The following is a 24,038-nucleotide window of genomic DNA, read 5'->3' as shown; positions in this document are numbered from 1 at the left end:
ACAGGTTCCCTAATGTGCTTTAACACTGCTCTGTGTAGTCAAGCCTCATTTTTAACAATAGTGATTAGATTTCAAATTTTTATGGGTTTAGAATGACATCCATTACATGAACAAGGTCTGCAGTTCCATAGCAGAGATGAGTTTGCCAGAGGAGGAGTGAACAGAGTAGCTGACTGGGCCAGAAGCTTTGCTTTGCCTGTATACTTCAAATCAGAACTCACATATAGCCACAAATAGGCTTGTATTCAAGGAATGCGCAAGCAGAGGAAGCTTACAACTATGTGGATCCTGTGGACTAAACCGAACATTGCAGATGCAAACAGGCTACGCTGTCCCTGGCTATGGAATGTGGATTTCATCCACTCCCATCCCTCTGAATTTCACCCTTATAGCCAATGTTTATCACAATGGGAAATCTCCCAATGACCTCAAATATATCAATATTTAGTTCTTTATGCTGAAAACTTCCTCAATTCACAAGTCTTAACCATTAATTAAGATTTCGTGATAGTGAAAAAAATTAAGGTGCTGCTAATATTAGTATTTTGTTATAGGTTATTTTCCACTGTGAACAGTTTAGTACCTGATAATCTTTGTTAATTTTATGCTGCACAATTAACATATTCCGTGTCTTTTCAAGTTCTTGCACTGTTTCTGCATGTGTTATTTGAAGCTCCCGCATGGCATATTCCATGTCTTTGTGGACGTCATCTTCTATTTTCTCTAAAAAGGTAAGGTCCCCATTCTTCTGCTGTTTGCGAACCTACAAGAAAAAGTTTATATTTTATTATTGGAGAACAATTCTGCAGTACAATTTGGTGTTTGCTTGCTTGGTTTAATCTACTGTGAACAAGACACTAAGACACAGGATATTCAGTCTTATTCTGGCAACAAAATAAACTATTATAGGACTAATTCTGTGAGTTTCCAAGTGCCCCCTGCCAGTGCCTGGGAAAAAAGTTAGTTCAGCACCTCTCAGGACTTTGCACTATCCTATATTTCATTGTCTATCTGGAACCAGTGACATCACACAAGATACCTAGAAGAAATCAAATCTCTATTCATCAACTGAAAGTAATAAATTTCTACAGATTTACTTTAGGTATCATTAACGACAATGACTTGATGACTTAGCAGTAAGAATTGAAAGATAACATACAGTCTTTCCAAAATTCTGTAAATATTTTGGTAACGTGAAGAATCAGCCATACATACACACACACACACACACACACACACGGAAAAGCCACAAATAAGCCACAAATTTACAATTGTCCTTTACATGGCCCAAAGCTGTACAGTTTTAACAAATTTCAGAGTAACAGCCGTGTTAGTCTGTCTTTGCAAAAAGAAAAGGAGTACTTGTGGCACCTTAGAGACTAACCAATTTATTTGAGCACGAGCTTTCGTGAGCTACAGCTCACTTCATCGGATGCATACCGTGGAAACAAAGCAATTGAAAAGACTTGATACAAAGGATCTGAAGACTTTTGCCAAGTTGAAAAGATCCAATCCATTAATGCAACTGACTAGAAATTAAGGCAAGATCTTAAAAAATATTAGTGTCTAAAGTTCATCTCCTAAATCCTTATTTAGGATCCAATTCTTAAATTAGATCCTGCATCAGCACAGAGCTGTTATTAACTTTAAAAGAAGTGCATCCATATGGATCTCCTGGCAGTACAGGGACCCTGGGCAGCTACATATGACAGTTTCCCTGGCCTTGTGCAGCTCCTTCATCTGTACTGGACATCCAAAGCACATTAAAGCTTCTGGATGCTTGGCACTTTTGAAAATCAAGACAACTTTCGTAAGTGCCTAAATACAAATTTAGGACGCTAATGTTCGGCATCCATTTTTTAAAATTTTTGTCTAAACCTGCTTCTCCAAAATTGGTTTCTGATTTTTTGTAGTATGAGAAATCCGATTCTTGGATGTCATGATCTTATTATGACATAAGTATCATCCATCATAAGAAGGTCACTCCCAGCACTGATACCTTCCTCTACACCTAAACCCTTGCCAAAAGAGAAAGTTACTAAAAATCTTTTAAAAACCCACCCCATGAGTGTTTTGTACCCAAAAAGCAACAAGCGTGAGAGATTCTTTAAACTACTTAAGGACTTGGCCAGTGCTACTGATTTTACATGGAAGGTGCTCATATACTACTGTTATGGGGCCCAGTATAAAACCCAAAAATTCAATCAATCAATCAATCAGCTAATCCCAATGTAATTTGCTACTTTGATTTTATAGCATTTGGATTATTACAGTTTTGAAGATGATGACATCATCAGTGTAAATTTAATCAGATTAAGTGCTGTTTGTCAATTCTGCATTATTACAGGCTCATCCAAAATATTCAGACTAATGAAAATACAGAGTCCTGTTAAGTTCAGCAAAACAGACCGTATGGGTGTCTCATGGAAAACACTGAAAAATATTGTATTGTAGATACAATTCTAATTATGTTATTATTTACTTTGTTTAGCTTTCTTTTTAATTCCCTGTTTTATTCTTCAGGATTAATGACATCTGAGAGGATTGCTTTTCTACTGTGAGGGCACGCTCATGCAGAGGTATATTTATCACCTCTTTTATTCAACACATATATATGGGCTATTAGGCAGGCTGGTGAGGAGACATGAGTTGGAATATATTCTCAAATATGGCTTATGTGAGGCATCTTTATTATGGGGGCTGAATCACGTATTAGTTAATACAGAGTTATTATTCTTGTGGTGCTTTCTATGCTTTTTTAAAAAAAACTGGTATGACCCCTAAAGTCCAGGGCAAGTGACTCTTCTCCCCCCTTTTTTTTTATTTTAAATAAAGGAAATCTATATGCATAGAAAGAGTTTTAGTTGGAAGACCTCATTGGCTTTTCACCCAAGATCATAATCCTTTACATTGCCTCAGCCACTGACACTAGGGTTTTCAATACTAGTGGGATATTAATACTTTTTCTATTCCAGTCTTTTAAAAAAAAGTTTAGAATAGTGATTTGTTTGTTTGTGGATCTTTTGATTTTAGAAATGGTATTTATCTTTAAGAGTCCAAGATGGATCATATGTGAATCTTTTAAAAGAAAAAAAATAAATAAAAAGGATTCGCCTGAACACAGGAAACAATCTTTTCCATTCATTTATTCTCTTTCACTTCATTTCAGTCTTGCTGTAAACAACAGAATTACAAACGATGTGCAAGAGAAAAAAGGATTTTTCTGGTTCTTTTATAAATAAGCAGGAACAGGTGTTCAGGAACCAGAGAGCATCTTTTTATCGTGCTTTCAGAGCTTAACATTTTAGTTTGGAGTATACTTCCATTGCCTTCAAAATTAGTGACCAAAAAGTTGTTTTTGATCAGCACTGTGACAGGGTAAAGTAATAAATAAACAAACAAAGAGCAACTCTTTTCACTGAAAAAAAAAAAAAAAAAAAAAGGTAAAGTTTTGAAAGCAATTGTCTACCGACCTGGCCTAATTCACTTTTGGTGTTATTATGAAATATGTACATAACCTAAATAAATTTCATCCTGCCGTCTTTTCCTCTCTCCCTTCTGCTTTCCTGTCACAGGAGAGTGACATATGCACATGTACGAACAAGAAGCACTAGCTACTAAAAGATGGACAAACGATTCACCTCTTGAAGGCTGAGGCATTGTGTAGAGAACATGCAAAAGTCATCACAGAGTTAAAAAGTAGAGTGGGACAGACCAAAATGTGATCAATTTCTGTATAAGTTACCTTTATAAGCATGAGAGCTTCACTGAGTTCTGCCATTTCAATATCACTCTCCTGAAACAGAAATAGTCAATAAAAGGTGTTATCCGATGTGAATGAATAATGGAGAGATACATTCAGACTAACATGGTGCATTCTCACTAAACATGACACTTTGCCTGATATCATAAATAAATAAACTCCATCATACTTCTGCATTCTTTTGGTTTTGCTTTTAAGAGTACTTGCCATATGCATAAAACATAGAAAGCTTTTTTTGGTCATTTTCTAAACAGAAAAAAGTTTACCTTGGTGAAAAACTTCATGTGATTTTTCAGTTCATCTAGCTGTTGCTTGTGTTCCAGATAACGCAATTGCAGTTCTTTGTTCTCTTGGGTCAGCTTCTCATTTTGGTCTTATTAAACAAAAAACAAACACCATACTCCATTTAATCCAATATAACTCAAAAAGTTGTGATAATGATTTTCAAGTCTACCTCTATATAATAAATGCATTTTTAAATATTTGTTCCCCATTCCTTATACGTAGCAAGTCATATGGTCTTAGCTAGTTGAAAAATGAGGTTGAACATAGGTTTTCTTGACCTGGTAGTTGGAACTAATATTGGGAGGGTTGTTCTTACTGATTAAAAATTAATTTTTAATTTTTGAGTAACTGATTACTCAAATTAAAGCTCAACTCAATGCATTAAAAAAAATCTACATTTAAAAAGAAGCATATTGATATACAGGGAAACCTTGATCATCATCACACTAAGTATTTTCAACTATTTTTGTGTGATATTCTTAGTCAACCATTAACTCATCTGGCATGGGGTGTAAAGATTTCCCCAAATTATCCACTAACATGCAATTAAATCTGTATCAATAGCTAGCAAGCTTTAATAGGAATTTTGCATCAGTAAGGATGAAGTATAGAAACTTCAGGATTAGGCCAAATTTAGTTCTACCAGTGCAACTTTTCTAATATAGACCAGTCCTACATTTAAGCCTTTTCCAAATACAGATGTAGAAAATGTCTACCACTTTCTTTGGTTTATTGCAATGTTTTCTATAATGTGTATTCCTCCTCCTGTGACTATCTACTGAGGGTCCCAAAATTATATTCCCTCACCATTTGCTGTAATATTATACATTAATTTTCTTGGTTGGAGATACAGTCAACTTGATGTGCAAGCATTAGCTTTTGCAATTCCCATTTGTACTAACAGGAGTTGATTGGATAAAACACTACACATTTAGTTGAGAGTATATCCTTCTCCTTTCAAGAAAATAGTCTCTGACAGCCTCTTAGTGCTAAGACCTTTTCTGTTGACCTCAAGACATGCTCCATAGTTTATCTATATTTACAGAGTTGCTTTTTAGTTCTGAGGACTAAACTCAGCAGATACCAGAGATCCTAGTTCTGAAGGTTTCAAATACTGGCATTAAACTAATTTTTTTTTCTGTATTTATATGACACAATCACTAAAATTAAGGGAACTCATCAGCTAAATCAACTTTCCTGTATACAGCCGTCTCAACTGATATGCCTTTCAACTCAAAAATCATAATGGGCAAACATACTCTCTCCCACTACAAAACACTCATTTTCAATTGCAATACAGAACCACTAGCAATGGTTTAATTCTCTACAACCATGGAGAAAACATGGAGTGTGTGTGTGGGGGGGGGGGGGGGCGGGGGGGTCAGCAAATACTCCTCCCCAGGCACACAAATCCTGTGGTGGTGGCTGCACTAATAGCAACAGCAGCACCACCTAGGCCTCCTTCCCCCTAACACAAGCTGTGACACGAGCAGTCTCTCTAGACTCAAGAAGACATCATTGCACCAATTTACACTTGGGTTACTGCTTAGAGGGTTATCTTCACAACTCTAAGTGCTATAGAAACACTCTCCTCTTCTTTTTGCGAATACAGACTAACTCGGCTGTTACTCTGAAACCTATCTTTCTTATGCAAAAGCCTAAACTTGTGGGTAGTACGTGGTCAGGAAAGATCCACCTCATGGATGTGGGTGAGAGGACTTTTCAAGCCCTTATATACTAATTCCATACAAGCAAATGAAGTTAAATTGATGTCCTTTAGGTTGAAAAGTCAAGCACTCAAGTTAAGAAATATTCCATATGGTGCTCCCAAAGGAGGGGACTGGGCCACTGAGACCGTGTTCTGGGGGTGAAGGGAGGGTTGTTGGGAGAATGCCCAGCCCAGCTCTCTACCACCCTCCTAGAGAGACTGTCTACTCCATGGATTACTTGTGCAGTGTGTGTGGTATTATTACTTCAGTACCAGTAGGAGCCCACCCTTACATTAGAATGTTAATGTTCTGTTATTACTTTGTCAGGCTGACAAAATTTTCCTGAACAATGCAAGTAACAGAAAGGAAGAGGTGATTTGCAAAAGATATGCTCTAGGAATTATTTTGGGGAAGTTCTGTTGTCTGTGTTATACAAGAAGTCAGTCTAGATAATCAGAATGGTCCATTCTGGTCTTGGAATCTATGAATTTATGAAAAAAGTTTCTCTCACTGAAATCTGAACAGAATTTCATGGAACAAACTTAAGGCATTTCTCAGACCCACTCCTTACTTCTCAATTAGCAATAATCAGCAGCTTCTGCCAATCACAACAGTCTTGTATTCAAAAGTAGCAATATTTTACTTTTTAAAAAATATGTCCTTCTAACACAGAATTATTTGCCAGCATGTAGGAGAATATTTTGGCAAAACAAACAATTTTCAAAGCCCCTTTGTGCAAATATCCTCAGCTGTAATCACTATACACATTGTGCTGATCCAGGGGTCGGAAACCTTCATCACACGGCCCACCAGGGTAATTGCTGGCGGGCCGTGAGACATTTTGTTTACGCTGACCATCGGCAGGCACGGCTCCCAACAGCTCCCAGTGGCCGCGGTTCGCCGTTCCTGGCCAATGGGAGCTGCGGGAAGCGGCAGCTAGCATCTGTGCTGATCTATGCATTCCTGTTAAAAATAGAAAGAATTTAAATAAGCTGGCCATTAAACCTGTAGTTAATTTAAACATTAGATAGCTTTTAAATATTCCTCCCCACATATTCACAAAATCTGAAACTCATCTGTACCGTGAATAAAAATTAAGTCTGTATTTTCTCTAAATGAATACACTGAACTCTTCATGCCAACCCATCAGTGTTAAATTGAAAGTGGCGGTGGAGAGGAAAAATGAAAAAAATGGTTAATAACTGTTCTGTAACTGTTGTTCTTTGAGATGTGTTGCACATGTCCATTCCACTTCAGGTATGTGCACATCCAGTGCACTAGTATCCGAGATTTTCCCCTTATTAATATCCGTCAGGTTGGTGCACTTGCTCTCTGCTGTCTCATGCTTGTACAATGATATAAAGGGCAAAGCTGCCCTGACTGTACTCAGTTCCTTCTTCCCAGACAGACTCCAAGAAGGGCGGGTCATGGAATGGACATGTGCAACACACTTCAAAAAACAGGAGTTCAAGCTTTACAAATGTCCAGAAGAGGCACTTCAGCTAGAAAGGCTGCAAAGGCTGTGTGTGACCTGGTTAAATGGACTAGCCACTTGTTTGGTGGAGTTATATTCACCATGTTCTATAGCACAAACATATCCTGGAGGCAATCCATGATGAGAGTCTCTGAGATGAGACTGGAAGACCCTTCATCCTGTCCACAAGTGCCGCAAATAGTGTGAGGACAATCTAAACAATGTAGTCCTGTCCAAGTAGAATGCTAACACTTTCCCAAAATCCAGAGTGTGGATTTTCTCCTCACCTTTTTGAGCATGAAGCTTAGGGAAGAAAGTTAGTAAATATATTGCCTGATTGATGTGAAGTGAAAAACCACTTTGGCCAGAAACTGGATGAAGGCGAAAGTATATCTTGTCATTACAGAAGATTGTATATGGTGGGACAGATACCATAGCTCTCAATTCACCTACTCTCCTAGCCAAGGTAATTGCCATCAAAAAGGCTATCTTCATTGAGAGTGGGGCAATGAACAGGTGGCCAGCAGTTCAAAGGGAGGGCTCATTAATTTTGCTAACACTAGTTTTAAGTACCAAAGGGAAAATATATTCCCAGGTAGAAGATCTTATTTGGTCCAGACCCTTCAAAAACACAATTGACATGGGATTATAGAAGAGAGCAATCATCATTTGGAGGGTGGAAACCTGAGATAGCTGCTAGGTGAACACTGATGGAACTAATGGCAAGAGCTTGTTGTTTCAGGTATAACAAAAAGTTCAGCTCATATTGTATTGAAGCCCGGACTGGGTAAACCTCTTTTTGCTGAGACCAGATGGAGACTCTCTTCAATTTCGATGGATAAGAGTTCCTAGTAAAAGGCTTCCTATTATTCAAAAGGATGTTTTGAACAGATCTCCTCCTGAGCTGTTAACCATGGAGCATCCAGGCTGTAAGGTGAAGGGCCTCTAGGCTGGTATGGAGAAGGAAACTATAGTCATGTGAGATCAGTTCTGGGTCTAGGAGTAGTGTCAACAGAGCCCTGGCTGAGAGGCTTAGCAGAGTACAAAACCAATGCTGGTAAGGCCATGTCAATACTATAAGCATCACTCAAGCATAGTCCTGCTTGATTTTTAACATTCTGAGTAGGAGAGGAATTGAAGGATATGCATTCATGAGATTATCTTTCCAGAGCAACAGGAAAGCATCCTTATGAGCAGATGAATTCTCTGTAACTTGAAGTCTTTAAAACATGATTTGAGGACTTCAGTAACTCAGCCAGAGGTTAGGGGGTCTATTACAGAAGTGAGTGGGTGAGGTTCTGTGGCCTGCAATGGGCAGGAGGTCAGAGGAGATGATCATGATGATCCCCTCGGACCTTAAAGTATATGAGTCTTTGAGAGACCTGCTCGTGAATAAAACTGATGACAGTTCCTGTCGATGCAGATTGCGAACAGGTCAACATGGGGAATTCCCCACAGTTAGAAAATGAACCTGACTGTATCTGGGCAGAATCCACTTGTTTGTACTTGTGAAAGACCTACTCAGTTGGGTCTGCTGGACTGTTCTGTACAGCCGGAAGGTGTGAGGCTTTGAGATGGACTGAGTTGATACAAAAAGTTCCAGAGCAGCATTGCTTCTTGGCAAAGAAGGGTCCATCTGGCCCCTTTCTGTCTGTTCACATAGAACATGGCTGCTGTATTGTCCGTAAATACTAGTAAATCCCTTCCCTTGATATGGGGAAAGAAAGTGTCACAAACTACACGAATGGCTCTCAGTTATCTTATATTTGTATGGAGAACTAAATCTTCCACCTGATCATAGTCTTTGAGTCTGCAAAGATTCCAGGTGGGTCCCCCAATCTATGAGCAGAGGAGTCTATAAATAAAGTCAAAGTCAGTTAAGAGAAAGCAAATGGAACGCCTACACATACATTGGATAGGTCTATCCATTATTGAAAAGAGGCTAAGATACCATGTATATGGGTACTCAAACCATCATATGCAGTGAATGATAATTTGGGGAGTACACAAAGCTCAACCAGCACTGCAGCTTCCTAAGATGAAGCCTATCATGTCAATCCATTTAAGTATATGTCCCCATATGTCCCAGGAGGCCGAAGGAATTCTGAACTGTTGCAGTAGGATAGTGATGTGGCTTGGAGTTCCTCTCTGTCTGTGTCAGAGGGAGGCCACTGCGCTTTGCTACACCACCTAACGGCTGAGAGCTGATCAACTGAGGATTAGCAATGTAAGTCAGTAAGGAGTCTGTAGCCAGCCCTCTGGCTGGGGTAGGCAGCAAACAGTGCCAAGCTCAGCCCCCTGGGTGGGGCAGAACAGAGGCAGTCTGTGGCCCAGCTCCCTGGCTATGCAGATAGCAAATAGGCCTAAGTCCCCGGCTAGGGCAGACAAATGAACGCAGGCCATCCAGCCTAAGTTGGGGAGGCTGCAACCACAGGATGGGGACCTAGGCCCATCATACTCCACTGGGTCTCATCCCAGGGCCTTAGCAGTGGCGGGGAATAGCACCACTGGGTCAGTGGGGATCCTGCTGAAACCATGACTTCAGCAAACACAACTGGACTAATGTCTGGTTTCCCTGGGCTACTTCCTACCCTACCTGGTCGTAGGGCTTCGTTGCTCACGGGCCCTTGGGCTCCTAGGCAGCCAGCAGTTCCAGCAGCTCCTTGGATTACTTGCTGAGCAGCAGCACCTCCAGATACTTGTTGGGCAGTAGCTCCTCCAGATATTTGCAAGACAGCTGCTCCTCGGGGTGTTATTCCAGAGACAGGGGTTGACACAGCTCAGACCCTGGCTCAGGGCTAGCAGCAAGGTAGCAGCAGCATCCGACTCCTTCACTGTCTCTCCCTCAACTAAGCTGCAGGCCCAGCCTTTTATACAGCCTGTTCCTCTCCTCTGCTTCCGGTCCAAGGGGCGGGCCCACCAGGAGATGGGGAGTGATTCCTCACTGTCTGCGACAGAGGGAGGCCACTCCGCCTCGCTAAAGATAGGTCTTCAGCTGTAATGAATGGCCAGCATCATCTAGAATCCAGTTTGTGGGAGGAATGTCCTTGCTTCCACAGAATCAAAAACTGATCCTATAAACGCTATTCTCTGAACACGAGAGGATTGACTCTTCTTTACTGATCAGCAATCCTAGCATGCCAAAGGTAGATTGGATCATGGCCATGCTGGACAGTACCTGGCCTTGAATCAGTCTCTCACCAGCCAGTCATCCAGGTACAGCACACTAGAGCTCCTAATTTCCTCAGGAACACAGCCACATGCTGTGTAAAAACACACTGAGCTGCAGAGAGGCCAAATGGCGGACTGCAAACTGGTAGCGGGATCAGTTGACCATAAAACTGAGGTATTTCCTGTGGCTTTGATGTATTGCTACATGGAATTGTGCCTCCTTTAAGTTGATGGCAACCTACTAGTTGCCAGAACCCAGGGAGGGGATCATGGAAGCCAGAGTGACCATGCAAAACTTTATTTTCTTTTAGAGTAACAGCCGTGTTAGTCTGTATTCGCAAAAAGAAAAGGAGTACTTGTGGCACCTTAGAGACTAACCAATTTATTTGAGCATGAGCTTTCGTGAGCTACAGCTCACTTCATCAGATGCATACCGTGGAAACTGCAGCAGACTTTATATATACACAGAGAATATGAAACAACCTGAAGATTACTTTAGATAAGCTATTACCAGCAGGACAGTGGGGTGGGAGGAGGTATTGTTTCATATTCTCTGTGTATATATAAAGTCTGCTGCAGTTTCCACGGTATGCATCTGATGAAGTGAGCTGTAGCTCACGAAAGCTCATGCTCAAATAAATTGGTTAGTCTCTAAGGTGCCACAAGTACTCCTTTTCTTTTTATTTTCTTTAGATATCTGTTGAGCTCCTTCAGTTCTAGTATTGATCTGAAATCTCCTTTACTTTTTAGATTAGGAAGTAGCAAGAATAAAACCCCTTTCTTCTGTGAAAAGGAGAAACTTCTTCTATGGCTCCCAACAGAAGGGGAAATTGTACCTCCTGAAGGAGAATTCCTTCATGAGAGTGGTCCCTGAAAAGGGACAGAGAAGAGGGACAGAAATAAACTGAAGGGTGTATCCCAATTCCACCATAATTAAAAGGCTATGAAGCCTATCATCAATATGCTGTGAAAAAGCATTGGTCCCTCAAAAAGGAGATGCTGAATGGTTCATTGGACCTCCTGAAGAAGATCGATAGCCATGAATATCTACGCATTATAATGGCTGATGCCACGGCTCAAGCAGCAAAATCTGCAGCACCCAAAGAAGCTTGAAGAAAGGTCCTGGCCACCATCTTTCCCTCATCCACCACAGCTAGAAACTCTTGCCTGGCCTTCTCTGGCAACTTGTCCATAAATTTTAAAACATTGTCCCAGAGGGAGAAATAACCCTCCAGTAATTCTTGGGGATTAGCAATGCGGATCAAGCTTCTTTGCATCTTTTGATTTTGCAGTAAATTGCAGCAGATTGTTCACCTTCAGTACTGAGCCTGGTACCAGGAGTGGCTTCTCGTGGCTCTCGACAGGAAGGATTGTGATAACTACTGTAACATGTAGAGCAGGGAGGGTGCAAAGACGATCTGGAGGCAGCTGGAACCCCCCCAGGGTTCCAATATGGCCAGTGGTATGGTCCCAAAACCCAATTTCTTACAGCCTAAAGTTCTCTAATGGCAGGCCAATGCGGAGCTTCCACTGGATACCAGGGGTGAAAACCCCTCAGAGAGGAGCGATGGCTAACGTGATGTGGCTGACACACATACAAGGCAGCTTCTGACTCGGAACCAGATTCATTTGACCAACGAAGTGCAGCACCTTTTGGTGCCAGAGAGGACAGCATCGGAGAAATCATAGGTGATTTGCCTCTTGACATCATCACATATGAGGGTGTATTAGATTGCCCAAAGGTGCCCTCGGTACTGGGTGCTGAATGCTGGTAGTTGGCAAATCTATACAAGTGTCCATTGGTACTGGGGGAGATGTTTCATGAACTGCTGGTGAAGCTGGTACCAAGAGACTCAGTAGATGACATGCCGCAGCATACACCTCAGGCATTGTTGACCCCGGTATAGTCTCTTGCTACTGAGTCAAAGATGGCAGCACTACTGAACCAGCTGGTGCCATGAAGTCGGTCTCAGTGGCCGGTATTGGCACTGGACCTCACCTGAGGGGCTATTTGCAACAGAGTGTGCCTTGGATTTGAACATACTCTACTCTTTATCTCGGCTTGTTTGCTGGACTTTGGATCCGGAGACCTTGATTTCTTCATCGCCAAATCCTTCGATGCGGTCTCCTGGTGCCTTTTCTTTAGTACTAGAGAAGGAGATTGGTGTTGAGACTCAGCCAAGACAGGGAGAGTGCTCCTAACCAAAGCAGATGTGCTCAGTTCATGCACCAAAGAGGGGGGCTCCAAGGGTGGGCCCAGGGTTGCTCCATAAAAAAGTGCTTTAGCCTAACCTCCTTGTCCTTTTTAGTTCTGGGCTTAAAGTCCCTCCAGATTTGGCACTGTCCATGATGTGAGGTTCTCCTAGGCACTTCAAGCACCTGGAGTGCAGGTCACTGACTGATATCGGTTTCTTGCATCCATCACAAGGCTTAAAGCTCGGGGACCAAGGCATGCCTCAGTACCAGACACCAGTACCCAAATGGCGGGAACTGAAGAGTATACTAAGTAAGCCAGCAAAATGAAACCTACTAGTAAAAGCTAAACTAAGACTAAAGCTATTAGACAAGTACCAACTATATACAATAATAAGAAAGGGAAACATTTCCAGTAGCAAGGTAGAATACTCTGACAACAGTCAAGGGTGATAAGAAACTGAGGGGGATTGGGGTCAGTTCTGCCCTTTATACAAGAACAGCGTGAGACAGCAGAAGGTGCAGGCGCCAGCCTGATGGGTACTGCTAAGGGAAAAATCTCTGATGATAGTGCACTGGGCATTCACACACCTTAAATGGAATGGAAATGTGAAATCACTTGGAGAAGCAGCAAATATCATCATGCACAATCCGCTCCTATGAATAAACTAAACTATAGTCTCCCAAGAGCAATGAGTGCCTCTTTTGTTTACTATTTTCTTGCTTTCTTCCCACCACCACATAAACATCCCCCGCAACATTAACCATGAAGCTTTTTCATTTGTATTAGCCATAAAAAACGCATTACAGAGCATGAAATCTGGTCTCCCCCTATGAGATCTGGTCTTTTGTGGGGTTTTACGCTACACTACACAGATTTCATGGGGGAGACCAGTGTTTCTCAAATTGGGGGTCCTGACCCAAAAGGGAGTTGCAGGGGGGTCAAAGGGTTATTTTAGGGGGGGGTCACGATATTGCCACCCTTACAGTGCAGAAGTAAGGGTGGCAATACCATACCATGTCATCCTTTTTCTGCGCTGCTGCTGCTGGTGGTGGCTCTGCCTTCAGAGCTGGGCTCCCGGCCAGCAGCTGCTGCTCTCCAGCTGCCCAGCTCTGACAGAACCCCCACCAGGTCGTAGCATGCTCGGATACATGACGTGGTCCAAGACGAGATCCTATGTGCAGAGATGGAGAGGCCTTTCATCCTTTCCACTATTTCTACAAAGAGTTGAGGCGACTTGCAAAATGGTTTTGTCCCTTCAATGTAAAAAGCCATGGCCCACCTAACATCCAAGAAGTGTAGGCACTGCTCTTCCCTGTGCACATGCAGCTTAGGGTAAAAAACTGGGAGAAAAATCAGTCAGTTGTAGTGGAACTGGGACACCATTTTGGGGAGAAATTTTGGATGTGGGTGTAGCTGAACCTTATCTTTAAAGAAAACTGTATATGGGTCTCCGCAGTGAAGGCCAGGATCTCTGATACTCATCTGGATGATGTGATGGCCACCAGAAATGCAACCTTCCAAGAGAGGTGTAACAGTGAACATGTTGCTAGTGGCTCGAAGGGCGGACCCATCAACTTTGATAAGACATGGATCAGGGTGAGACTGGATCTCTCATCTGAGGAAAAACTCTCCCAAGGCCTTTGAGGAAATTGCTTACCATCTCGTGAGATAAGACCGATCTCTTGTCGACCTTAGTGATGATCCAGTCCAAAGTGGGATGGTGAACAATGGGGTTCAATTCTGGGAAGAGTGCAGGTGGAATCCTCTTACTTGGAATAAGTGCCCACAGGAGACACTTGCAGAGATATCACATATGCAGTTCATCACTGAGCCATCACACCTTTCTTAAGCAATACACTTTCATGCTTCGACAACCACACTGTACTCTTGCCTTAGACTGTTTGATCAGAAAGCCCTGATTCCCAACACTTAGTTTATAGACTAAAGACACACATGAATCAATGTTTTGTAACCTTTATCTTAAGGTATTTTATCCATTCTGGTATCAACTAAGCTGCAAATTCTTTGGGCCCAATCCAACGAAGCACTTAAACACCTGCTTAACTTTGAAGTCACTGGATCTACTCACAACCTTAAAGGATCAGATGATGTCCTGCTTCACAGGAAAAAGGCTAACTGGATAAAGTGATCAGAAAATCAGAATAAAAAAATAGTGTGGTAACTGGATTTGTACCCAGCTATGAACAAAAATTAATGTATATAGAGAAGTTTAAAAAATAGCTGGCCACATGAAAGGTGAAACAGAGACAACTGTACAATCTCCAAATGATTGTATGGTATACACACAACATAATATAGTGCATGGAGTCTGAATAACAGAGGGTCATATTTTGGGAGGGAATGTCAGATACGCCCTCTTGTCAGAGAGAAGTTATCACAGTGAAGGATGACAGTGAATAGGAAGCCTGAGTAAAAGCAGGCTTAGAGTGAAAGCGTTAATGCAATTTTAAAATCCCAGTGGATATAGCTTCCCCTTAAGCACATGCCTAATGGGATTATGTATGTGATTAAATGTTAGTCATGTGTTTTAGCACCTTGCTCAATCAAGGCCTTGAAGTGTGGCCCATAATCACCAGTTATAGGAACTAAACTTTTCTATGACATGCATACTGGGCTAGAACTAGAAAGGCAGAAGAATCTTGCACATGCAGCACACTGAGAAAAAGACTGCTATTTTATAAATATACCTCTTTCTAGTTTCATTCTGTCAAGGATTTCACTTTTGTCTGCTAAGTCAGACTTTAAGGCAGTCTCAAGTTGAACAATTTGTAATTTCAGTTGCTGTTCCTTTAACTTCCATTGCTGTTCATGGCTCACACTGAAGGCACTGCAATAAAACATGTGGCATGTGAAGAACTTTTAAAAATCAACTTCGACAAAAATAATAAAGAAAAAAGCTTTTAGTGGCACAGAGACTACTGTCATCATGTTTTAGGAATTAAGGAAACATATGCTGGTCTGCTGCTGTTGAAACCAAGGCGCCTTTCTCAGGCTGCGGTTAAAGAACATGAAAGAGTTTGTGGGATGAGCAAAGGAACTGGCCTTAATTTAGAGCTCCAAAGTCAGAAAAGTTGGCAGTGTGCAGCATTTGTGGGACTAGAAAAGGAATTCAGATGCATATTCCAGGGGAATCCACAACTCCAAACCTCAGCAACAGACAACTGACAAAACCATTCTTTCCACAAACAAAACCTCTTAATGCAGAGACCTGTGATTACCCACCTGATCTCTTTTAACATCTGTGAAGTATAGAGTCTAAAGCCCTGTTGCCTGTTCAAAGAAATATTGACTATAAAGTGACAACAGTTCTCATACTGTAAAATTCTTCTGATACTGATTAAGAGGCACTTACACAAAGGAGTCTTGTGTCCTATTAAAAAAAAAGTCTAGGGGATAATAATAACTATTTTTGTTGTAACACATTATTTGGTTCTATACCAAAAACCTGTAGGCAACAGGGATGGGACACAGAATTAGAATTTCTGAAACCATCACAAAAAATTATTAAGTTTGAACCAAGAGTAAACATATGAAATGATTCACAGTTAGGATAGAATATGTAAAGATAAATGCAATGTGTTTTTGTATAGTTAACAAGATGAATGCTACTTTGTGCTGTTCACATCATTATTTGACAATGCACTCATTGACTTACAAATGTTCTCCTGGGCTCCAGCCAATCATAAACCAGCTTATTCACCAAAGTGTAAATTGCAAAAAATGTTCTGCATTTTTGTGAATAATCTGAAACTGTACTTTAACTCCTCATGAATCTGATCTGAAGAAACTAATTTCAACTGGAATAGGTATGTTTTTCCATGGCGATATGTAACAAAAACTACAACCAAAAAATTCCCAAACCCACACAGCTCTGCTTTCCACACCTAAATAGAAATGGAAATTGGATGTCTCAATAGATTGGCTATGACAGAGTAAAAGTGAATTTACATATAATGAATCAGGATTAGAATTTGTATAAGGAATTGAAGTAAGAACTATCGTAACACGAAATCTTGACCCTACTTTTTAGTTGACTAAAATAATTCCAAGATATTAGGAAACATCTCATGTTTTCCCTGAATGCAACAAGTGAAAAGTTAAATGTTCACCATTTGTTAATTTTCAATGCTATTAACATATTCTACAAAGAAATGAATTTGAGAGACAGTGTGGCCTAGTTATTCAGTGTTTCTCAACTACTGGTCCATGGACCGGGCCAGTCCATGGCAGCCTCCTTTCTGGTCCCTGAGATTTCCCTGACAAAGTTTAGGAAAGCAGAAAGCCAGTCCCTGGTATCAAAAAGGTTGAGAAACATTGGGTTAGTGGGCAGTCAGAAGACTTGAGCTCTATTTCCAGTTCTGACACTAAGCTGCTTTGTGATTCTGAATAAGTCACTTCCACCTCTCTGTGCCTCTGATTCTGCTCCCACCATTAGTCTGTCTGGTCTATTTAGATAGGAAACACTTCAGGACAGGGACTGTCTGATTCTGTGTTTGCAGAGTGCCTTTTACAGTGGAGTACTGATTTTGGTTAGGGCCTCTTAAGTGATATGGTAATATAAATAAGAATTAATGTGTACTTCTCCCTCCATTACTATTGTTTTGGAGAGGTTTCCTTGAATCCATGGTACCAGCAATTTTGGGAAACATGTAGACTTACATTATTCATGTTTTGACTGATTGACTAATGTGAAGAAGGGATTACTTTGACATAAATTATAACTAGTTAAATCTTAAACAAAAAAAGTCATATGTCCTTAATCTTCACTTATCCAAAGAAGCAGAAGAAGAAAAAGAAGAAACTGCAAGTTTTTGTGAGTATGCTGCTACGTAGGTTTCCATCTATATTCACTATTACTACAGCTGTTTAATTGCTACATAACAAAATACAGGTCCACATTATTTCAGTTGTCAAAAATGCTATGCTCCAGTGCCCTTCATACCGGCACAAAGGTCACCAATAGTTGTTCTGCCAATAATATCAGAATTTGGATTATTTAAATTAAGAACAAATTTAGAAGCCAGTCCTTTCCAAGCCCACATAACGCGAATGTTAATATGTATAAATTAGTCTGAATTCAGTCCATAGCTATCTTCTCCTCTAAATTTAGGGTTACATTCCATTTGAATTTATGTGGGATTTCTTTTGAAATTATTATATTCCACCACACTTGGAGCCATCTGGGTAACTATAAATGGTAAGCCACATCTGAAACCATTTCCTTTGCATGGATTGTGTGCATGACCAGATCTGCATTACAAGAGCCTATGAAAACAATCCATACAACCCTGTTATTCATGCAACTGGTTTTCTTGGATGTTGCCTAAATAATAAGACTTCACTGACAAACTCATACTTGTGTAAGCAGTGTTGTGGTAGCTATGTTGATCCCAGGATATTAGAGAGAGAAGGTGGGCAAGGTAATATCTTTTATTGGACCAACTTCTAAGTTTTCAAGTTTACGGAGAGCTCTTCTTCAGAAGCTTGAAAGCTTGTCTCTCTCACCAACAGAAGTTGGTCCACTAAAAGATATTACCTCACCACGTTGCCTCTCTAAAACGCATACTTGCTCTCTGTAAAGTCTTGAGGCCAAAGCCTGCACTCCTGGCTTCAGCAAAACTCCCACTGACTTCAAAGGATGTTTCTGTGAATAAGGCATAGGTAAGGAATGCAGAGTTTGACCCTGTTATTTTCTAGCTCCTACATCATGATATCAACCCTTTGGCATCTGTGGTCACTGGTATGTCCACTGCTAGCAATAACAGTAGATATAGGGGCAATCCATATGTGTAACAACATTGGAACTACAGAACCAAAGGTATAGCACAACCAGTTTGCTTCCAGTTTATTGGCACTGGAAATTTACCTGTCTTCACTGGCTTTTTCTCTACAATATAATCTTTTATATTTGAAGGAACAGTGGAATGAATTGGATAAATGAAGTTATGGATGAACAGAGGGGTTATCTGAGGGAGGGAGGAATAACCATGTGGCAGTTAACCGGGGGTTTCAGTTTACTGGGATCTGGTTAAGTAAAGTTTTAATTTATCAGTTTATTTTAAAGATCTATTCTTTTTAGTTGCCCCACTTAATCTTGAAAGGCAAGAGATAACTTCAAAACAAGATTACAAGCTGTTGCTTTACCAAAAGTTATTTCTTTGCATTATTGAACAGGAGGAATTATGGCATAATAAGAAATATTAATTCACCATTTAAAAGCCAAAGGAATCCACAACATCGAACCTCAGCAACAGACAACTGACAAAACCATTCTTTCTATATATAAAGCTTCTTCACATAGAGAGCTGTCATTACCCACTTAGTCTTAAAACAATCCTTAAAAGCAATTGGTTCTCAGCTTTCACCTATTTACATTTTTTGTTTCTTTCTTAGCATGAAGGTAACAAATATAACAACTCAGGAAATAATATCAGATGTTATTGTATTTACTTCCCAGAGGTCCTCTAAGAGTTGCCAAGCTGACAAACTGCAAAATACAAGTTCAAAAATCATTTATTTATTTTTGGGGGGTGTGTGGAGGGAGGGAAGAGAAAAAGACTTCTAGCATTCTGGCTACTTCCCCAGGAAACTAATTAACTTTACAATATGTCCCTTATTATTTTAATTGTTCTACCTGGACAGAAAAGGTCATGTTCTCCTTCTATTAGAAGAAAGACTGTTGCCTTCAATACATGAAAAGTTTATTTCTACATCACTTTTTTCTCATTAAACTTTTGCAAATTGACTAATTATTTCAATTTTCTATTCTGCATTAGAGACTGAGTTGCACCTTATCAACCTTCATGTTCAGAAGATTTAGCATTTTAATGTTTTATTTATGTGATTTTAAACACTGCTGACAGGATTTACACAGGCTATTATCTCCAAGAGCCTTCATATAAGCTTCAAGTAGAACCAGCACAAAGGAAACAATTGCTATTAAAATAAACACAATTAGAAAATGTCACCAAAACTGTCACAAACATTAGCCTCACTTCAACTCTACTGCAGGGATGGGAGGAGTAAATCAAGAAATTATTATCCAAGAAAATAAATTTAATCTGCAGAATCCTACGTCCAGAGATACATGGATTCCTTATCATTCAAAAAGCAGCCACTTACACTGTTTCTAATGTAAATTCACACCTACTCCTGAACATCTTGCTTGATGGTCAAAATTATGCAACCTATACTACTGTCTGTTCCTTAACGGATTTTTTTTTTACATGAGTTTAATACCGGAAGAGCACTGGATTGACAGTCCTGGAGGCTCAAGCCCTTTCTTTGTCAACAAAATAGATGCAACTCAGACATGGCAGCATAAGTTTCTATGTACGCTTATGGATAAGAGAATCCCTAGGAACTGGAGTGAGAAATAGTTAAGTGTGTGTGTGTGTGTATATATATATATATATGAAAAGAGGAGCTAGGAAACAAGAAAAAGAGTCAAGTGACATTAAAAAAATCATTTGTAATTTACCTGTTATATAGTTTATCATAATTTTCCTTTAAAAGATCCCTCTCCTTTTCTAGGTCATTAATTCTATCCTGCAGCTAAAATGAAGAAGAAAACTACATGTAATGCACAGCACAGGAGAAAATAAAAACAAGTTATAAAGGTGATTAGCAAAGATCTGTAGAAACTGTCAAACGTGCTTTTAATTTTTTAATTCAGCATTGTGTGTAATAGTCTCTTAGAAGCATAAAAATAATACTTTTCTTCCACCAATGTATCTCCACTTGGACAACAATTACTTTTTTCATGTTTATGGAGATGAAATTAACAAGTCTGGTCTGTGTTTAATAACAGCATCTAATTACATTGTGGTTTATGTCAAAAAGATTTGTTTTTGGCACTAACAAATTGTGATGATCTTAGTACTGTTCTAGGAATGGTGTTAGCTAGTTAGTGGCTTCTGTTTAGTTAATTTTGTTTTGAACCAGCCAAACAAAAACAGATATTATTGACTGCTTGCTTTCAAAATGTCTATTGAAGGGAGATAAGAATTTTAAAGCCACTAAACATTTAAAAAAATTAAGAACTTTCCCAAGTATATTGTAACTATTTAGAGGTTAAACTCATTATATGGGATGAGTTTCTTTAAGCTTAAGCTTTGTCAGTGTAACAATAAATTCACAATGAGCCAACCTTTAGGCATGACTAAATGTAGCAAGATATACAACGGAAGAACCTGAATATGATCCTGCAAACCCCTTCTCCTGCACATAGTCAATGGACCTACTAAGGGAATAAGGAATGGACTGAAGGATCGGGCCCTAAGCCTGGATCAATGGTGACTGTGGCACTTCTATTCTTCTGGCAAGAGGAGCTCAGGAACAGAAAAAGTGATTGATTTGAACTTCCAGGTGGAAAGGACAGTCATCTGTTATGTGAAAACATCATTTTAAAAGATTTTAGGCAGATGTTCAAACTTGCTGTAATTCAAAAATGTGGTGCTAAGAAATCTCAGTAAAAATTAATCAAGAAAATATGTACCATGGCTGTTTTTTGGAACAAGTATTTCTAAATACTAATGCTTACCTGAATACTCCTCTAACTTTAAGCACGTCTCACAAGCATAGGAAATATTTTGAAATGTACAATACCTCAGATACATGTAATAGAACTCACTATATTAAAATAAATTTTCACCAATAAATGAAGTCAGCCCAATATCACCATGAAAGTTCACATGTATGCAGAAAAACAGAGGTCAAATATGTAGACGGCCTATTAAAACAAGCAGCAAGTGTAGATATAATTTCTAGACATATGGAGTCAGAAGTTAAATCTATACTATACTTTCTCTTAACCAAAAAGAGAAGGGGCAGTGATTTGCAGAGCAACATTTAGATAATCTTTTTAATTGAAAGTATAATTCTCTCACTAAATATTTCCAGAATTAGATTTGAATGTAGATCAATGCCTAAGCCATATGGAATCTCACCTCTTCTATCCTTTGTTTTGAAAAAGTCATCGACTGTAATTCTTTCTCAAGATGGAGGCACTTTAAACGCTGTTCTTTAAGCTGCAGACTGAGTTCATTCCCGTTTGCCATTAAAGCATCATGGCTGGCCTTAAGGTTCCTTTGATTCTATAAAAAGGAATGGAGAAGAAAAAAAGAAAAAGTTAAGCTTCCGATAACAACACAATGATGAAATAATTCCTGAGTTATAAATATGTATATATTCAAATGGTAGCTGATCTTGCAAACCAGCACATAATACACATTTTCAACTCAGCCAACAGGAGGCACTCTTGAACTAAGTTTGACCCTGACCCCCTGTAGAAACTGAAAGGTCAGTGTCAGCACACATGGCCAACAGAAAGGTGGTGTTTTTTCCTCTCCTCAGCATTAACATCTTACAGTTAATTGTGATGAGAAGGACCAAAACTACATCTGTTAAAGCAACTAAAACATTTTGCTGTGGTTACGGTGGTTAGATGTGCTGACCAAAAACACTGCAATAACAAGCAAAAGTTAAGGCTGACCACAGCTATGCTAATCGCAGAACTTGACAGCTCTGCTAACCCATAGTTTTAGATATTCATTTGATTTATATTCACAATTCACTCAGATACATTTCCTTGGAAATGATAATTTAATGACAGGCTTACAATTTCTTTTAAAATTTAACCTACATTGTTGGATTAAATGTAGATACTTTAACCATCCTTAATATTAGTGTAAGATGCTGGTAGAACCCCATTTCCAGAATATTACTGATGATTATACCCCTCATATTTCACAGTGTTTTAGTAACACCGATTCATTATAAAGACTTTCACTGTAAATCACATTCAGACAAATATGGCTGTTAGGCTGTTTTGTTTCTGGCCAGTCTGCTATTTAACATTCTCTAAACCTAACATGTAATTATATAAATATAGGAGTCTTTTATGGATGGTTTTGGATGGGGGAAGTTAGTTTTCATGTTTTCCACAATTCTATGTCATGTAATATTTTCAGGAGTTTAAGACAGAAACTGATAGAGAATTCTGTGCAATTTTGTTCAGTCTTTTCTGAGGAGTCTACGTGCAGAATAACTACTCTCAAAAATGACTTAAGAAAAAAAGTCATCCACTTGATCTTTCACCACCCATTTATCCATAAAATAACCCTTATGTAAAGCAGCAAATATGGCAGATGCTCTCATACCAGAGAAATCGCAGAACAAATTAAGAAAGGGAGTACTTGTGGCACCTTAGAGACTAACCAATTTATTTGAGCATGAGCTTTCGTGAAGTGAGCTGTAGCTCACGAAAGCTCATGCTCAAATAAATTGGTTAGTCTCTAAGGTGCCACAAGTACTCCTTTTCTTTTTGCGAATACAGACTAACACGGCTGTTACTCTGAAACCAGAACAAATTAAGTATATTATCCATAGTCCTCTTCACTTATTTGCAGCCTTTGTTTCCTTTCTTAAGAAAGTTATGTAACTGCACTTGTATTCCTCCTCTATAGTCCAGCAAGGGCACCCACTTTAGGCTTCCAGCGCCACAGCCACTGCCTTTCTTTGGGGGAGGCACAGGTCTCTCCACCTTCTGATCAGGGGATTTCCAGGAAGAACAGCTCCCTAACCACACTTTGGCTTCACTAGAAACAGGCAGACAGGCCTGCTTTGCTTTCTCCTCAGAGATGGCAGACAGTGTAATTATCAACACTTAGAAATTACCACAGTATTTTCTAAGCATGCACGTTTATTCTTAAGGTAAGAGCATTACAGAGAAAACATACTAAAGACAATCATACAATCTACACCCATGCCAATAAGCTTACCAAAGATCACCAACAAGGATTCTTGGTTGGTGATTAGTCTATCAAACCCCACAAGTTTTTTTCCTGCGATTACAAGTTCATCACAGCTTCAGCTCAGAACAAACCTGCTCATGTATCTGAGCCCCCTCCTATCTTCAGTTTGGGTCTTTGAAGTGACCATGAATAGATAATTGGACAGACAATAGGTTTCTGTCCAAGGTGCGGCTTCAAAAGAATGGATCCTGGGGTGGGTCATTTGCATTCCCCCTCTTCCCAAGTATTTCCTAGAAATCCCCCTACTTTGCATAGCACATTGTTTCAAAGAGTCCTTTCAAGCGCATAACACATCCTTGGGTTTACATTAAATAATTTACCACAATAACAAATAAGTATTTGCATTTTTAATACGATGAACTCCTAAAATTAATTCCAAAAGGTTAAACTAGGCTATTGCAGGATATTGTCATATCTGTCACACTCCCTTGCCTTCTTCCCCATCTTATATCTCTGTACATTATTTGCTACCTTCTTTAAAGAAAAAAAAAAACCTGACAAAATATGTTGAGAACTCTCTGCCCCACCTTCTTTCCACTCATTTCCCTTCTTCTCAAACTCCTCTCCTTTTCCCCAGTCATCAGCCTTGATGTCCTCCATTTCT

General features: G+C 39.7%; 1 protein-coding gene across 18 annotated transcripts in view; it reads right to left on the bottom strand.

Annotated features, from left to right (window-relative positions):
* RPGRIP1L (RPGRIP1 like) overlaps nucleotides 1-24,038 on the bottom strand; it is a 141,314-nt gene that overhangs the window by 81,363 nt on the left and 35,913 nt on the right. For 14 of the 18 annotated variants that reach the window (XR_013347609.1, XR_013347610.1, XM_077830837.1 and 11 more), the window contains 6 exons: nucleotides 21,569-21,715; nucleotides 20,101-20,174; nucleotides 15,308-15,447; nucleotides 4,030-4,136; nucleotides 3,746-3,796; nucleotides 584-763 (listed from right to left, as the gene is read on the bottom strand). Coding sequence is in view for 13 of the 18 variants with exons in the window: in XM_077830837.1 (XP_077686963.1) it covers nucleotides 584-763; nucleotides 3,746-3,796; nucleotides 4,030-4,136; nucleotides 15,308-15,447; nucleotides 20,101-20,174; nucleotides 21,569-21,715 (699 nt within the window). In the remaining 5 variants the exon portion in view is untranslated. Of the gene's footprint in view, nucleotides 1-583; nucleotides 764-3,745; nucleotides 3,797-4,029; nucleotides 4,137-14,256; nucleotides 14,340-15,307; nucleotides 15,448-20,100; nucleotides 20,175-21,568; nucleotides 21,716-24,038 lie in introns of those variants that run through there. The other 4 variants (XR_013347611.1, XR_013347613.1, XM_077830848.1 and 1 more) reach the window with 4 other exon arrangements.

This window comes from Eretmochelys imbricata, chromosome 12 (genome assembly GCF_965152235.1).
Source record: "Eretmochelys imbricata isolate rEreImb1 chromosome 12, rEreImb1.hap1, whole genome shotgun sequence".
Classification (NCBI taxonomy): Eukaryota; Metazoa; Chordata; order Testudines; family Cheloniidae; genus Eretmochelys; species Eretmochelys imbricata.
This window is presented reverse-complemented; position numbering and strand designations above follow the sequence as displayed.